Source organism: Aptenodytes forsteri, unplaced genomic scaffold, assembly GCF_000699145.1.
Source record: "Aptenodytes forsteri isolate BGI_AS27 unplaced genomic scaffold, ASM69914v1 Scaffold360, whole genome shotgun sequence".
NCBI lineage: Eukaryota > Metazoa > Chordata > Aves > Sphenisciformes > Spheniscidae > Aptenodytes > Aptenodytes forsteri.
This window is the reverse complement of record NW_008796109.1, coordinates 284791-302361: the sequence shown is the minus strand read 5'-3', so window position 1 is coordinate 302361 and position 17571 is coordinate 284791. Positions and strand designations below refer to the sequence as shown.

Below are 17571 nucleotides of genomic sequence, written 5' to 3'. Positions count from 1 at the left end.
AGCAGTGAATGAATTCCTTGTTTTGCTTTGCTTGTGTGTGCAGCTTTTGCTTTACCTATTAAACTGTCTTCATCTCAACCCATGAGTTTTCTCACTTTTGCCCTTTCGATTCTCTCCCCCACCACGACACCCCCATCCCACCATGGGGGGAGTGAGTGAGCGACTGTGTGGTGCTTAGTTGCCAGCTGGGGTTAAACAACAACACTGTTGTAAACACTAATTAAAAAAACTGCTTTCATAGCTCTTTCATAATGCAGCAGTTGTCAGTTGGTACTGATATATATTATATCTAGGAAAGAACCTAGTTATTATGTTAGTCAAAGATTTTTTTTATAATTGTAAAGGTATACTAACAAATTCTGTCTCTTCAATTATCCCACTTAAGTCCCAGAAATTGAATTTTTTATATATATATACTTACATACGCACACACTTTATGCTATCACAATACTTTCATTGTAATATTTTTCTAGGCAATGGATTTCTGCATATAGGTTATAATAACTGCATGTCAGACGTGGTTTGCTTAATATTTTTGTTGATTACCAACATGGTTTTCAGGGCTGTCTTCTAAGTTATCAAGAGGTAGTATATACTGTATCTCTATCAGCTTCTCTCCAGAAATTTTCTGTTGCTACTAGTGATACAGTTGTAGCAAGGCGAACACTGACAGTGTTAACGTTTTTATTTAAGTAGTAGTCTGAGCTAAGGAAACAACGTGTTAATAGTCCGTACAAACTATTAAAAATGTTCTGTCAATTTTACATAGCAACTCTTTATTGTGGTCTGACCATAGTAGTTACAGATTCTCACTCAAGTGAGTATATCCTTTTTTCCATTGTATGCGTGCCTCACGTGCTTATGCTCAGATGATTTGTCTAGCTTTGACAGCTGATTCTGCATCCATGAATTTCCTTGTGCTTATTCCAGGCAGCTTGAAGAGGTAGAACAGCCTCAACCAATTCTCCAGATTCCTCTTCATCACAAGAGTTCAATCTTGTTTGCATGCTTGAAGTAGTCTGTTCACACAAGTCTAGTTCAAATGGGAAGCAGATGGCTCTTTTAGATAAAGCTTCAAAAATTCACTTCTAATGGTTTATGCCTCTCTCAGAGTTCATTTCCCTATGGCTGGGGCATCATAGTTGAATACATGTGTATTCCTTCACTGCTTTACGGCAGGGTAAAACATGTTAGTTTAAATCGCTTTCAGTTTTCAAGCTAGCTTGTTTTACTAATACATCTTAGCTGTGAGGACAGTCGCATCTGGTTTAGCAGAACTAACTAGCAGGTGCAAAATAATTCCTTAAAGCACACACCTCTTGATTCTGAAGGTTGGTCTTTTTGTTTCCTACTGAGACAACACTGCAGAAGCGTGCCTCTGAGCTGCAGGATGATCTAACTAGCAGCACAGAATGATTGGATGAGCAACTGAAAAGCTTTTGTTTTGGTTTGAGGTTTCTGTGTCTCAACAGGATTGGGATGTATGGGATTCATACTTCAAGCTCATAGCTGGTGAATTCATGACTATGATCAAGAATTTATGCAGTTTCAAGATGGGTTACCCTCTTATTTTTTCAATTTTTATTGTTAACTACTTGTAGGTAAAAGAATAATTTATTTTTTTCTAAGATGCACTGTCAGGTGTATAGTGAAGCATTAATGTTAAAACCAGCATTCTTTAAAGCTGTCCTTATGTGGTGGTTGAGACCCTCAGTGATGGACACATAAGTGTTTGTTACGCTTTTGTGAGGGATTTTTTTTTTTTCTGAGAGCTGTGCCATTTACAACTCATTCTTTAAAGATTATAGTTGTTGAGAAAAACCTTCTTGAAGGTGCTTTGAACGGAGAGGTGACATTCTTCAAGTTCAGAAATAGCTGGGTTTGAAAACTCTTGTAAACACAGATTTCTCTTTTTTGGTTCTGAGAATCACATGTCAAAGAAAATCTTTTTGACCAGTAAAATTCTTCTGATTGCAGAAGGATAGGAGCATCACTTGTTTAGGGAATATTAATCTAGTCAGGCTTTCAGAGTCCATTGTAATTACATTAGGTTTTTATTTACAATCACCGCCTATAAAGCAGTTTGATTCTAAACAGTTTGTCAAAGGATTTGCTTACCACTGCCCTTTGGGTTTTCTTTAATTTTGTTTATTTGGGGGGCATTTAGACTGTATTGCTACAATTGAGTACATCTTGGAGGCTGTGACTAACACTCTATTCTGTTCCAAATTCCTTCCTACTTTTTTCTCATTTCTAATTTAGGATTCCTGCAAAAATAATACATCATCAAGACAGGGAATCTCTTTTAGAGAACCTCTTCCACTGCTCTTAAGATTAAAGCAGAGCATACTTACATTGCTCCTAACAGCAAGAATAAAGGATGCCTATGGCCAATTCTGAATTTGAGAGAGCTGGGTATTTTTAATATTTTATTAGCGCTGTTTGATAACACTGAATTAATAATGTAAAAATACCTGCCTTCTCTCATAGCTATTCATCTTGCTCGCAAGAGAGAGATCTTGTTACGGACAGTTGTTAGCACCAATACAAAATTCTGCCATAACCAGTACAAATTCTCCCCGTGCTCTTCGTGAGGGTTTGGCAGTATGGCAAAGAACGCAAAGTCCAACATCTCAAAGATGAGACACCATTTAGTTCTGTGTTGGGATTTGAAAAGGTCAATGTCTGTTAACTGGAGGGTTAACTACTAAGAGGTTGAAAAGTCTGTGCTGAAGAGTATTTCTACCAGAGAATACGAAGTTTAGCTACAAATAAGCTCATGTGTGTGAAACTTTTATAACTACGCTGCTTTCTTCGCATTGTTTTTAAAAGTAGCTTTGACTATTAAGGTTCTCGCAATTAGAAAATAATACCCTTCCTAGAAATAGGGGGTGAGGCAAGAAGATAGATCCCTGTCAACCTCCTAATTGTACAGTACTTTACGTTATGGACCAGAAGTCTCTGCTAGGCCACTTCACCATCATAAGTGTTGCCTGTTTTGTCCTGTGGCTGTATGTTGCTTTTTTTCATCCTCTGTTTCTCGTTTCTTCACCAGGTTTATCTGTAAGATCCAAAAATAAGCGTGTCTAAGCTCCAAGGCTCGTCTCACAACAATTTATAGAGCTGTGGGAAAGTATGGGAGACTTCAGATGGCTTAAGATGATGTAAATTTCTGCTGCTGTGAAAAGGTGTGATCTACAGATCCCCTCCATCACTGGTACAGCAGTAGCATTTGCATGCTAATATAGCAAGTGCAAGTCATTCTTTGGACTGAGAACTAACACAGACAAAAATAAAACTTTGCTGCTGGCTGTGAAGTCACAGATGTACCAGTGCTGGCAGCAGGGACGAGAGATTGGAGATTCAGGCCAAGAGACAGATTAGGGCTAGCCCTTTTGGTGACAGAATTGTTTTGAATAAGGTAGTAATGACTCTGCAGCATTAAAAAGAAAAGACCTTTCTTACTTGTAGAGACTGTGGACAAAGTATTCGTGGAGGCTTGGAGAAATCAGATCTCTCCATCTTTCATTTACTGAGTTTGTGGCAAAAATATTAATGTGCTGATATGTTAATTTAAAGTAATTGTATGCCAGAGAACATTAAAAAGAATCTTTATCATACGTGTGGCACTGCAAAATTATAATTATTCTTCATGTCTGAGTCAATTTCTGTAAAAGTTATTTTCCAGATTTTGCCTCCTGTGCAAGTTCAGTATTGGACTGCAAGCTTTTACTAGATGAACAGTAAATTAAGCTTTTCTTTTCACTGTACTGTATTGTTCATTTCCATGTGCTGCTGAGTTGGTGCAACACAGCTATAGCAGTAATAATTAGTATTCAGTATTCTTGTTGGAACATGCTAATTCTGCAGGCCGAAACACTAGGAGTTTTAGAAAAGCATAAAATAAAGTTAAAGTAGCTGTAGGCTCTGCTGGTAAATATGACTAAAATTGAGAAGGTCATAATAATACTTCATTATGGGAAGGATTATAGACCTGGCTTTTCTCATGGGAAAATGATACTGATGTAGTCTATTTTCTTTCGGGAAAATAATGTAGAAAGTGCTAGAGACAGTGATTGCAGAATGGAAGATGTTATTGCTGTCTCAAAAGGCTGACATAGGTGAACATGTATTCTCCATAAAATCGCTTTAAACTGCTCAAAATAAGCTTTCTTGTGCATAGCTCTTTAAACTAGACACTCAGTGAAGTAAAACTTTATAATTAGATAATCGTTTATTGTGTCCTTGAAAATATCTGCACAGTAGACCTATATGGAGGCAGTCAAAAGATTTTGCAAATCAAACTGCTTTCAAAATATTGGGGATTTTTTTGTAATTGCAAGCACCTCTTGTTGTTTCTGTAGCTAAGAAAACAGTGCATTTTTGAGTTGTAGAATATTCCAGGTGGGAAGGGACATCAGGAGGTCTCTAGTCCAAAACCCCACTCAAAGCAGGATCAGCTCTGAGATCAGAGTAGAATTTCAGCATTTTACTTAGTTTACTCTTAATTTTTTGCAAAATATCATATGCACAATATTTCTGGTATGTCAAATTGTCACGAAGCAGTAAGATCTTCCTCTGAAATAACTCTTTGCAAAAAGTATATTTTCTCACCCAAAAGTGTGTGTCTTACTAAATAGTTCTCTTAATTTGCTTTTAAGATGTCAAGCTTTTCTTTTTAGCTTTTTTTTTTTTTTTGTAATCACATAGTACTAATTTCTGGCACTGTGTGTGTAAACAATGCAATATATTGTTGCTAGTAAGTATTTTATTTAAAAGAAGAAAACATCTGATAGAATATTTTGGCTGACTTGAAAGTGCTCTTTGAATAGAAGTTGTGCTGCAGCTCACCGCATGCAGAAGTGGGTTAATAGAGTGCCCCTGCAAGGGTGCTGACGTTTATTAGATCTTCTAAGGAGGTAATGCTTTTCAACATAAGCTTCAGTCTCATACGTTTTATGTGTATGCCTGTCATCTTTTGTCCTAATTTAACTAACAATGCAGCATGCTGGCGGGTGATTAAGAATGGTCTACAGTGCCCAAGTATTTCTGTAGTCTTCCCTTCCACACATCGATCAGGGTTTAGTACACCGCTATGCACAACTTCCAAGGCCTGCAGTTCTTGCCGTGGTCAAAAGAGATCGCTCTTTCCAATTATAAGAGCAGAATGAGCTTCGAAGTGAGTTACATTTTTATTTGCATAGTTGATTGGGAAAGTTTAGAGATCACTGGGGTAGGAGATAGTTCCTAGAAGTTCCAGCAAAGTTAAGGAGTGAAAACCAACTAGCTATATATACAGCTTTTCTACATATGTAACTACTTCCATTAGCATTCTAACTTTTTGTATGGTTACACAGCACCATTCCTGTTTGTGAAATAAATAAATAAATAAATCTTGTCTACTGTATAAAAAATCCTTTATACTGACAGCATTTATTCTTATGTTCATACAGGAAAATGTGTGTTGGTATTAAACATCTTTATAACTTTGCCTGCAATGAGAAGGCTGTATAACCCGAGTACCTTGTATAGTTGAAACAAAGCAAATTTAGTATATAGACAAATCCTTTGGTGTGAGAGTACTGTCTTGGTTCATAGAAGAAGTAGATATGACAGTGTTTTTAATACAGCTTTTGTCAGGAAAATTGTTTATGGTGCTTCATAATTTGTGTATGTTCCTTTTAAGTACTGCCTAGTGAATATTTGTAAATCGATACCCAAACAAACAAGGCATACGTCTGAATACTTCATACTGCATTAATGTAGTAGTGTCTGTTAAATCCTACGAAATTCTTCTTATGAAGATTTGGACTTCTTACACTGTAACTACCGTACTGATGGCAAAACAGCATCTTTTTTTAAACATCTGTATTTTCTGCCTTCCAAGTAGTGCCTCCTATTAATTACAAAATTGACCTTGTTAGATTCCCCCCCCCTCCCCCCCTTGGTTTGCATTATCAAAATTGGCTCTGTTCTAGTTTTTAAGATGTTAATTATGTCCCTGCTGATGTCATGGTCAGTAATACACTTCTGTTCTCACAGCGAGTTTATTATATTGTTGCTCTTTGGGAAAGCAGGGGGCGGAAATAGGCAGTCTCTCTGTGAGTTATTTGAGTAAAAAGATAGAGATGTTTACAAATAGAAAATAAATTATTACTTTTATAGTATAATCAAACTTTAAATTCTGCAGGGTTGTCACCTTCAGACAACTATGAACATACTTTACTTATGTGAACTATATTTTCCCCAAGATATTTTTACTATTGAGGCTATAGATGTTAAGCATCTTCTTTCCTTTCTTTGACAGGAAATTCTGGTGATTAAAGATCATGGCAACCATAGAGGAACTGGCCCATCAAATTATTGAACAACAAATGGGAGAGGTACATTAATTTTGAGTCCTATTTAAGAGACATTGAATAATAAAATGCACAGATGTAAAAACCAAAATCACAAGAGAAAATAATTTTTAGTACACCCAAAGCTTCCGGAGACTCTCCCATGGAAGACTAGAAGAACTTACTGTATCCATTTTAAGGTTATGCTGCAAAGTCTTTTTTGCCAAAGTTTGCCCCACAGAAATGAAGCTAAGGAAAATCTAGCAGTGTTTCCAGTAAGGGACTAGCTGTTCAGCTCTGCTTTTTGGGCCTGTAGTCGTCTTCAGAGAGCCCTCTGGTTGTAGAATTGCTTTGCTCGCTTTCAGTTACAAAATTTACAATCAAGAGAGTTGTCAGTACGTAGCTTTTACTTTCCAATTAAGCAATTGCTTCAGTTGTCATTTTTGTTTTCATGAGTAAAGGTTTGCCATGCTCTTCGCTGTAAAGTATTTGTTGGTGTTTGGTATAAGGCAAAAGGAAGATTGAACTCCTGTTTCTGCTGACTTCTGGTTTTCATTTTCTGTAACCTGTGTGCAGAATCTGTGTACTGCAGCCAGAGAACTTCCGGAGATGCACAGATAGTTTGGGAGTGTGGATAAGAGTATACATACTTATCTAGAAGGTTTTATCATAGTATAGTCTATTTAAAATTAGCAGCGCTTTAAATTAGATAGAAGCATCTTATTTATCTTAAATAAATGGTATTTTTTAGCTTGAAATATCCACTCTTGGTTCTTGTCTAGACATAGGCTTACTTTTCAAGTAACTAGTTCCTCTCAGTCTTGATTTCAAATAGAAAGGTTGGGGGGGTGGGATGGTTAATTCTATTCTGTATAAATTCTTATAGCTTTTCTTGTTGTAGCATCTGAGTGTTGCTAAGGCTGTCTCAAAGTACAGAAGTGATTTATGTGATGTATGGTGTTTTCTGTCTCTCACTTGTCCTCTTTATAGGTGAGAATGGGGTGTCTAGTGTAGTTTTGTTCTGGTAATGTAATTCTTTGTGGAGGTCTAAATAGGGCTGTATTTCCTGTTTGGGTTTGGGTTTGGGTTTGGGGGGGGGTGTGTTTTTTTGAACGTACAGGCTAGTCAAAGCTAGCTGAAGTGTACCTTCCACTCGGAAAAGAGGGTGGATGATGCGATGATGGTTTTTAGCCTCTGTGAGTGTTGTTTCTCAATTTCGTAATGTGATTCCATGAGACACTGAGCTGACAGTATCTCAGTGCCATGGGAGAGGGAAGGTCCTTTTCCTGTTTCCTACCTTGTTTAATTTCCACACTAGCAGCAAGCTAACCCAGCCAAAACAAGTGGAAGGTTTTCTGCTGGGTTAGTGCATTGAGTAGGGTCTGAGAAGGCTCTAATGAGTACCAGAGCCAGCGTAAAGGAGATGGCTGGTAGCCAAAGGAAGGCAGGGGAGAAGACAGAGGGAGTGAGGTGTGACACTGCAGAGAGCTGTTGGCTGTTTCTGTTCATGGTGAAACTGCAGCCTTACAGTTTTCACGGATATCATTCTGTCAGCAGTGTAGGTTAGGATTTGTCCTTTAGAAGGGTTTTACTGTGCCTGAGACTGTCACATCTTATTTGGCAGCAGTGCAGCTTAAGCATTCCCCAGTCCTCACTTAGCCACTTACTCTCACGCTATGCTACTTGCTCATGTAAGCTCTCTGTGTCATTGTGTGGTGGACAAAACTGGGAAAAAAAATGACGGGATAGTGGAGGAAGGTTTTCTCCCTCCCAGCTGGGGTCAGTTCCCTTATCTGGTACAAGGTGCAGCCCAACCTGGCACATGGTTAGAAGGACTGAAAAGCATCACCCAGGGCGGTGCAAGGTGGGACTCCGTAAGCCAAAATTACTGCCAAAGGTGCATGCCATGCATGAGTGCACTGCCTGAAAGGTGGAGTCAGCAAGGAGAGTGGTCTTACAGGGGCCTTCATGTAATATCTTACATTCCTACCTACCTGTGACCTACCAGCTGTAATTGCTTGGTGGTGTTCCTATTCGATGTAAGCATTGAAAACCATAGTTTAAGGTCTAGGGAACTTCAGCAGTATTTTTGCTAGCATTTGTAATTCTCTTCAATGTTGAAATAGCTTTAATTGAATTTACAAGAAAAATTTACATGAGTAGAACATGAAAGGCAAAAGACAGGTGTTCCCATTCAGAACATGAAAGGAAAAAGACAGGTGTTCCCATTCTGAGGAGAATGGGAAGTGCTTCTCTGTCTCACTGAAATAATGGTCAGAAGTGTTCTGTGACATAGGTTTTGATTTCTTTATAATATTAATTCTTGTTCATGAAGCATTTTAAAACACAAAATTATCACAAACAATTTTATAATGATGTTCACAAGCATGTGTTTTTGTTAATCTAGGGCTTTTTTGCATAAAAGCAAAACTTATTTAAAAAAAAAGAATTTATAGCCTTGCCTATATGGAGCATTGCACCACGTTTATCTTTTCTCAAATTCTGCTAACTGCTAATCATCTTTTGCTGAGTGTGAGATAATTCATATTTCTACATCAAGATCCCATTCCTTGATTCAGGTAGGGAAGTTGTCTGTCAAGAGCCCGCAGCAATCTTCTTTCTTTAATCTGTGGTTGGGTACACTAAGTATATGGTGGTTTGTTTCCACAGTCCTGCCAGGTAACAGTAACAGAGGAAAGCTATGTATTTGTCGAAACAGAGACTGTCACACACATACAAAATATAATTTTTAACAAGTACTGTGGTTATTCTTATCAGTATTTTTTTTAACTGCAATAAAAAAACTGTATTCTGTATAGAAGTAAAACTGTCAAGCTGACATTTTGTGGGGTTGAAGAGCAATTTTACCTTACACAACATGTAGATCATGACATTTTAAGGGAGGAAGCATAAAACAGTCCTGGAATATGTAGCTTATTTTGCAAAGCAGAGATAAATTCACATAAAACTCCAATTGCCTATAAATCACCACACGTACATGTCATTTGAAAGGCTGATGCAGAACTTCAGTGCTTGAAAGTATCTCTTTCAAACTCTAAATGTTGCTGTATAATGAACTCTGCTTTGTCCTTTACTTAAGCAAAGAAGTGGATGAATTGTTTGAGTATGGAAAGTATTCATGCTCATCAAAAATCAGGTCTTTTTAGAAAGCAGTGTTCGAAAATGGCTTGGGCAGTAGTTTGACAGGCATTTCTTTTGCTGCTGCTGGCAGCTTAAGTGATCCCCCCAGCAGCTTAATCCCACTCTCATTTGCTCAGATGCATCTGCTTCTGAGCATTGTGGAGATCTGGATTGAAGGTTTGATCTGTGCTAAGAATAGCCTTTGTTTGTCTGTTTGCTGGGCTGCTTTTTAACCTGCATCAGTGTCCTATTCCAGGTCACTGAATGACTAACCAACCAGTTTCACCTACCAAGCTGAAGGGATTAGGAGCAAGTAGGTTATAAGAGCTGAGACTGGTATCAAAAGTAATGCCTTTTCGGGTAAAATTTCAAAATCAGCTTAGGCTGATGGGAGCTTGTATTTCTGCGGTAGGGGGAAGACTTACCCACCGCTCCTTCCCCTTCTCATAACTCACCTCCAGCTGCATGTTCTTGCCTGCTTTCTTCTGCTGGTACTAGCATTTACATGGTGGTGTGGTTGCAAAATCAGGAAGCTCATCCAGGAGGAACGAAAAAGCTTTCAACCTGTTATGAAACTATACCTTTACTGCGATGTAGATATATATTCTCTACATTAATTCTTGGGGGGGGGACAGGATGGGACGACAGTTGAAGAGGAGCATTTTTATAATCGTGTAAATACTGGGAATTATTATTAATACAGAATCGCAGGATGTTACAGAGTTTTTGAACTGCAAAACATTTGGGAAGTTACTTGGGAATTTAAGACAAAAATTTCAATTTGAAGGTATCTGTAAACTCTGTGAAGACAAACTTCCTTTGCACTACAAAAAGTCTGGCCTTTCTGATCAAGCCTCTGCAAACAGCAGCTGTACTTCTTAATTTTTATTGAGAAATAATGTAATGAATAATACCTTCCCCCATATAACTTTAGCTATAGCATGTGAAGAATTTTTAAAATACTGATAATCGTTAAAGCACTTCCACAAATTGTGTCTGAGAGCATTCACACAGAGATTTAAATTTGTTTTAAGATACGCTGCTTGCCAACTTCATGCATTTCATTAATTTTCTCTAACTTTCTTGATAGTTCCCCAGTATAAATTCTGTTGTTCTGGTTTTGCTGCTTTAACAGAAAAACAGAACAGAAAAGGCCAATTGCTGTGTTTCCACACCAAAAATTCTTTTGTCACTTTAAGTAAGCCATTAAGGTAAAAATATTTTCATGTAAATGTAGCACAACTATGATGAAAGGTATTGTGTCTCATGAACATCAACAGTAATAAATGTTCAGTCTGATTGACTTACAGGGACTTGTCAACAATGAATTGTTTTACTTAACATGTTTCTAAATTTCAAATTGGAAGGTATTTCAAAATGGGTTTAAAATAGTGAAACAGAATTTTCTAACTAGCAAAATTAAGCTATTAAATTAGATTGCAAGCATTTGCATTCCTTATACAGTAAGAGTGTCAGACTTCCCATAGCCTTGTGCAGAGAAATCAGAAGTTGGTGAAACCTTAAGGTTTCATCCGTTAAGGTAGTGTATCCATCCTTAAGGTAGTATATCCATTGTCAATCCATTACGTTTGTTTCTTCTTTCTAGATTACCCATTCCCAGGGAGCTGTTACACAAACACTAATGGATGGGTCAGCACAACGAATACAGATTGTCCCTGCAGATTCAGGCCTCTCTCTACCACAACGTATACAGGTATGCTTCATCTGATATATTTTAAAAGCAGAGATGAACTATTTATTCCTGCCAGTTTTCACATATGGTTCTTTTTCATTTGCATCATTTTATTTGCTTGAATGTAAATATTCAGCTCTGGGTGGCAGAGACCATTTCTATATAAACAGGAATAAAACATCATTCCAATGCTTCCCCTTTTTTTTTCTTTTTTTTCTCCTAAGAATTTTAAGATTACAAAAAATTATAACCACTGAGCAGAAAAAGACTTTTCCCAATACTGTAATGATACTGCTCTTTAAAAGCTGAATAATTTTTAAATTTGGTAATTCAACTGAGTTGTTGGAACATTTCTACATTTTGGAGCAGGGAGGGAGGGAAATACTGCATTGTATTATTGGTACAAGTCATGAAAAAGTGCAAGGCAACCTAATGTCTGAGAATAATACTGGTTTTTGGTTGTCCCAACCAATGTTATATGTCCTGGTATGCTAATTCATAGCCTGGCCACGTAATAATCTCCAATTCAAGTGAGGGTATGAAGTTTTTGGCAACGTAGGTAGTTAAATCAACATAGAAATGTGTATATGGAGATTAGGAGGATTTGGGGAGTGGAATTTTATATTTTATCCCTTAAAAGTCAGTGCAAGTCCTTGCAAACGTTTTATTTCTTAATTTCATCCTAGAGAAAAACATCAACTGCAGAATGAATTTTAAAAATATTCTGAGATATATGTTGTTGCATACAAAAGCACTCATTTAAGCGGGCCAGCTGCTAGTATAATCTTGGCTGCTTTTTCTTTTGCTGGCTTCACTCTTCAATGTTTTCCACTGTTGTTTTTCTGTTTCGGTGCATTGCATTCAAGCTTTCAACCTTCCAAGACTCTTCACAACCGCCCCCCATACATGGTCTTTTGTTTTATCACCCCCTACCTGTGCTCTAGTCATAGTACCAGTCTTATCTATCCAGTAGATCTTTATTCTTTCAGCTACCTACACTCCTGTTCTACACTTTGTGTACCACTGTACCTTTTATTAACTAATTCATGTTAATCAATTAACCACCATCTCTTTATCCTCTGTTTTCATCGTCAATACCTGTATGCTATAATGTCCCTGTAGTGTGAAGCCATTTAATGTAATTTCAGCATCAAGGTCTGAATGTGGGATGATGACATATAAACCCATGAGCCTTTATTGTTGAACAGCAGGACAGTTCTGTTAGTTCAGAGCCAGTGGCAGATTTCTAACCCTTCTGTGTCAGCTTTTTTGTTGGGGGGAGAACTACTTTTGGTTAGGCACTGTAATTACCTCAAGTATGATGAACGTAGAAGAATTGTCTTTCTAGGGACAGGGACCTTTATATAGTTTTTCATTGCCTCATGTAGCTGGAAGATCGCTTGTTTCTAAACCAGCTACTTTGTCCCTTGTCTTTTTTCACCACGCTCATTGATTCTTGCTTCAAAATGGATGGTAAAGTGCTTTGGGGCAGTGGTTGTCTCTTGGTATGTGTGGAACAACACTCAGTCGAATGGCATCCTTCCTGCAACAGGCATCTACAAACATGTCACCAATATCAATAATAATAAATTAGATATGAGATAGAACTTAGTAATGAAAACTTCCCTCAAAGCAGAATTTATGTGAAGAGTAAAGTAGTTTGTAGGAACAAATACATCTCAGTGAAATGTTCAAAATGTTAAATTGATTCATTTCGAGTTTATATTGTCAATCAATATTTTTTCCTTTATTTTATTATATGCATTTATTATTGTGCATTTATTGCACATAAATAATTATGTGAGATCTTGAAACACAAAATTCTCAGTAAAATGTTCTTTAAAACACGTTTCATTAGTCACCCTTTTTTAAGGAATGCTAACATTTCTCTAGGATAAAAGTTGAATGTCACATTTATTGTTAAACAAACATTTCTGTTCAAAACTGGCTCTGTTATAAACAGGTGGATTAGTCCTCTGTGTTTAGACACTTTTTTTTTATTTTTTCCTAAAATAGCAACACAGAATTATTGAGGTATTTTATTTATTGAAATGATGTTCAAATGAAAGTCAAAATTTGTTAATGGACAAGGCTTAAAAGCAATAAAGGAAAATACTATCCTCCATTATCATCAGGGTGCTTAAACGATATACATAGGGCAAGTGTATTTTTTAAGCAGACAATCCTGAATTAATATATTCCTGTTTTATAACATTATCCCTTTAGCGATATTGAGTTTCAGATTATTAAGAAACATAATGTGTTGTCACTGAGCCCTGATGGATTCCCTTGAGAAGATAAGTGGTTTTCTTTTTCCCTGTGATTATTTTTTTCTCTTATCTCAACATGTAGGTACTGCAAGTTGTTATACTTTGGTCAACTGCTCCACTTTTCAGAGTCCCATTGCAATTTAGGTGGAGTTTTTGCAGGTGTATGGCCGTAAGAGGTCAGGTGCAGGCAGACTGTGCTTAATTGTTTAAACTGCTTTCTCTCGTGCCTCTGTCAGTTGTCAAATGCTTGACAGCTGCAGAAACCATTTGTGCAGATTGAATAGCTTTGTATGGATATTAACGTAACACTATACCTACTATATCACGTAGTGAAAACCACATGGGCATCCACCTAGAATTGCAGGAAGCCATTTGAAGAACTGGGACACTATTTGTTAAATAGGAGGTGAAGTGAATTGTGTGAAGTAGCAATGGTTCTTCTGCCTACTGTCCTGCCATATTTATCTACAAATACCTACCTTTTTTAAATTGCGGAGCTGGACTACAACAGGAAAAAAGATAATTTAGTATATATATCCAAAAAATAATTTCAACTTTAGCTCAAATTTGTATCTTCACTGTTTGGGACATGCTGGTTTTTGAGTTAGTTTTATACTCTACTTTGTATAAACCTAACTAGATCAAGTATATGCCTTTTTTGATGTATACATAGTTGCACTTTTAAGTTTTGATAGGGAGACAGATTTTAGATAAGAGTGTCTTTCAAAGAGCAGGTCTGGAAATTAAAGAAACAGCACAATATTCTGTGTTTGGCTTTTGTATGTGTATGCACCCTGTGGAGGATAACATGCATTGGATTTCTCCTAATCCCAGTAAAGTAGATGTGGAGAGAAGGGGAAGGGAACATCAGCCACTTTGAAAACAGCCAAAAATGACACAGGAGAAATAAAGATTGTAAATGAAAAAAAACGTAATGGAAGGAGAAAGTTAAGCAAAGAAGGGAATTAAAAGGGCAAGGAGGTTTGTCTTCTAAAGAATATGGAACCAACATAACAGAATTGAAAGGAGAAATAAGGGACTGCTGTAGTCATTTGTGGTCCCGGACATGTGGATATCTGAGAAAACTGAATGGAAAACCCTGTATTAATCATGTTGATAACTATTGTGGGGGTTTTGCATTGTCTTCGCACCCTACACCCCAAATCTCATGATAATTTTCGTTCTTTTCTTATGTCTTTAGCGTCTGGAATTTTATCATCTTACCCGGACTTCTCTCTTAAATCAGCTTTTAATTGTGTTTTGCAGAGAAAAAAATTGAAAATTGATCCATTAAAATGTTAGTAGCAAAAGGCCACCTGAAGGAAACACATTCCTTTTGTATATTTTGAAACTCATAATTTCTGAGTATTTGAAAGTGGCAATATTGATTTATAACTGCTGAAATTAGATACTCACTAATTTAGATCTCTCACTGCTTATCTTTTTAAAATGTAAGCTACACACAGGTTTTTGAAACAAATTTAACTATATTGAACATTTAGAGAAAGTAATAAGCTAGTTGTGAAGGTGCAATAGCAAAGTTGATAAAGACTGGTGTGAAATTATGCCTCATTCAGTTTCTTTGTGGCCCTGTTCTCCACGTAGAAAATACAATTAATATTGGTGCTCTAATTACATGAAACTAGTTATGATAAGTGTTAGACCATGAAATAAATAAATTCATCAGTAATAAGGACCATATAAATGTTAGGGATGGATAGATGGACATAAATGGTTATTATTGATCTGTAATTCAAAAATAGTTTGCAGGAAACAGTCTTTGTAGGATGATTCTCCTTAGTCTCCAGAATAAACCAGGCAGTTTTCCATATAGGCATTTTGATGGAGAAAGGCAGGAAGTGACTAAAAGTGAGATTTATAATGGAAGATATATGTAATCTTTATTATTTTCTCTGAGGATTATAATTTTCTGACAAAGTTGGCAAAAAATGGAGTTTAGTGGAGAATTATTAAATAAAGTTCTGCTGTATTTGTGCTTGAAAATAGGGATAAAATGGAAAAACAGTCTGTAGGTCTGTTCTTGATTATGAAATGTATCATGAAAATAAGTTTTTCCTTTAAAAAAAAAGAAAAAAAGGCAGGGAGAGAGTTTCTGTTTTACTTATTTTATTTAGGAATATATATGTAAAAAAAAGCCCCCCAAAAAATGAAGCCTAAAATGTATATACAGGTGCAACAAGATTATTGCTTTTCTTGCTGTTTGATGCTTACTTTTTTCACTTGGAAGTCTACATGTGTGTTTTTAAGAAGTTTTTTGTTAAGCAGCCAAACCTGGGAGGTGCTAAGAAGTTCACGTGGTATACAGTGAATTCAAGAGTTAAGAATTCTCATAACCTGACAGGTCCTAGGGCTGAGCTACAGACATGCCTCGAATTCTGGATGCTAGAATTGTCAAGGGTTTCAGTAGTGTTGTAAAAGCACGGGCCAATTGTAAAACTTGAGTATGAACTCGGGTTTTGACTTCAAACACCCTCGATTGAAATGTGTTTCAAATACAGTGAAAATCCAAGGTTTCGCCTGAGTTTACTTCACTCTTGTGTGACAGAGGGGAAGACGATCCTGCTTCACAAATGTCAAAGGCAAAATTCCCATTTTCTTCCAGTGCCCGGATTGGGCCCCAAAGGTGAACTTAAATTACCATAACAATTTGAGATAAATGTATTATTAGATTGTCACAGATCAGCAGACGGGCCAGAAGATTCAGATTGTTACAGCACTTGATCAGAGCTCAGCAGGCAAGCAGTTCATCTTAACAAATCATGATGGCTCTACCCCAAGCAAGGTGATCCTTGCCAGACAAGATTCCACTCCAGGAAAAGTTATCCTAGCAACTCCAGATGCTGCAGGTGTCAACCAACTGTTTTTTGCATCCCCTGATATATCTGCACAACACATCCAGGTAGATAATCCACTTTATTTCATAATTTTCGTTCAAATGGGATAAGAAGAGATGTTTTATTTCCAAATATGTCTGTCTGGGTTCTCCTTTTTTGAGGTTTTTTTTTTAATGGTATACTTTTCCTTACACTAGGACTCAGCATGAATACTTAGAAATTATGAAGAAAACTTTTTTTTTTTGTAAACTTATTGCTTTTAAAATTTGTACCCTGGCTCATGACATCAGAAAGAATACTGTTATTTTTATTGTCATTTCCAGCTCCTGCCATACCAACAGTCCTTCCTTATTTCTCCTTCATTGACTCTCCATCTGTTTTCATGTATTGTTGAAAAACATACTCCTTTCTCCACTGTCTTTATCACTTAACATTTGCTTCTGCTTGTTTTCTTTTTTGCACACTGTTGTAACTACTGTTCAGCTGTGTGAATTGTACTCCAAGGTAGTTTCTCAAAGAGACTATTTAGTAGGGAAATACAGTACTCAGTGGGGGTGGGAAAGTAACACTAAAGATTTTGGGTTTACTAATGTGAGATTGTAACTAGTCAGGGTTTTAACTCCCTAAACTGGTCCCCAGTGCACCTTACTCCCATGCACACTGTATGTGCCGCTTCCTTAGTCCTCACCCTCCAACTTCCGAGCTTTCTGCCCCATATCCTCACCTGGCAAGGATGGGATGGTACTGATGTGAGGAATGTGAAGAACACGCACGGAAGACATGGGAGATGTGAGCTCCTTCAGCATGAAGAGGGAGATTACTGCACTCCAGCTAAAGCGTAGTTATTGCATATTGTTTACCCATGTACATTTATGCTGCTGTTAAAATACATCAGTCTGGTAGGCCAGGCAACATCAGGATAGCTACAGTCCATTTAGTCCAGTATCTTACACTTAAACAATGGCCAGAAACAGTTGCTTAAGGAAAAATATTAAAAACTGGACAAGTAAATAATGATCCTTCTGAGCATATCCTTTCACTTCCATTAGCTGATGATTTAGAGCAACCTCCTGATTTGGAGATTGCAGTGAGACCATCATATCTGAAAGCTGCCACTAAAGTTTAACAACCTTTTCTGTTATTTATATAGACCATGTATGTTTTGGTCTGTATAATATCCTATAATATAATTGTATGTTGTGCAAATAATACTTTAGTTGATTTGATCTTCTGAGAGAAGTATTTAATTAGGTGTCTCTTGCACTATAAGAAAC

The 17571-nt window shown here is 36.9% G+C and overlaps 1 protein-coding gene across 2 annotated transcripts in view; it reads left to right on the top strand.

The window, feature by feature from the left end:
* The window catches only part of NR2C1 (nuclear receptor subfamily 2 group C member 1), a 58699-nt gene that overhangs the window by 11099 nt on the left and 30029 nt on the right, over nt 1-17571 (top strand). Inside the window, exons 2-4 of one of the 2 annotated variants that reach the window (XM_009286752.2) lie at nt 6308-6383; nt 11086-11193; nt 16132-16362. In XM_009286752.2, coding sequence (XP_009285027.1) covers nt 6330-6383; nt 11086-11193; nt 16132-16362 — 393 coding nt within the window. In that variant the 5' untranslated portion in view covers nt 6308-6329. The remainder of the gene's footprint in view (nt 1-6307; nt 6384-11085; nt 11194-16131; nt 16363-17571) is intronic. The other variant, XM_009286753.2, reaches the window with a different exon arrangement.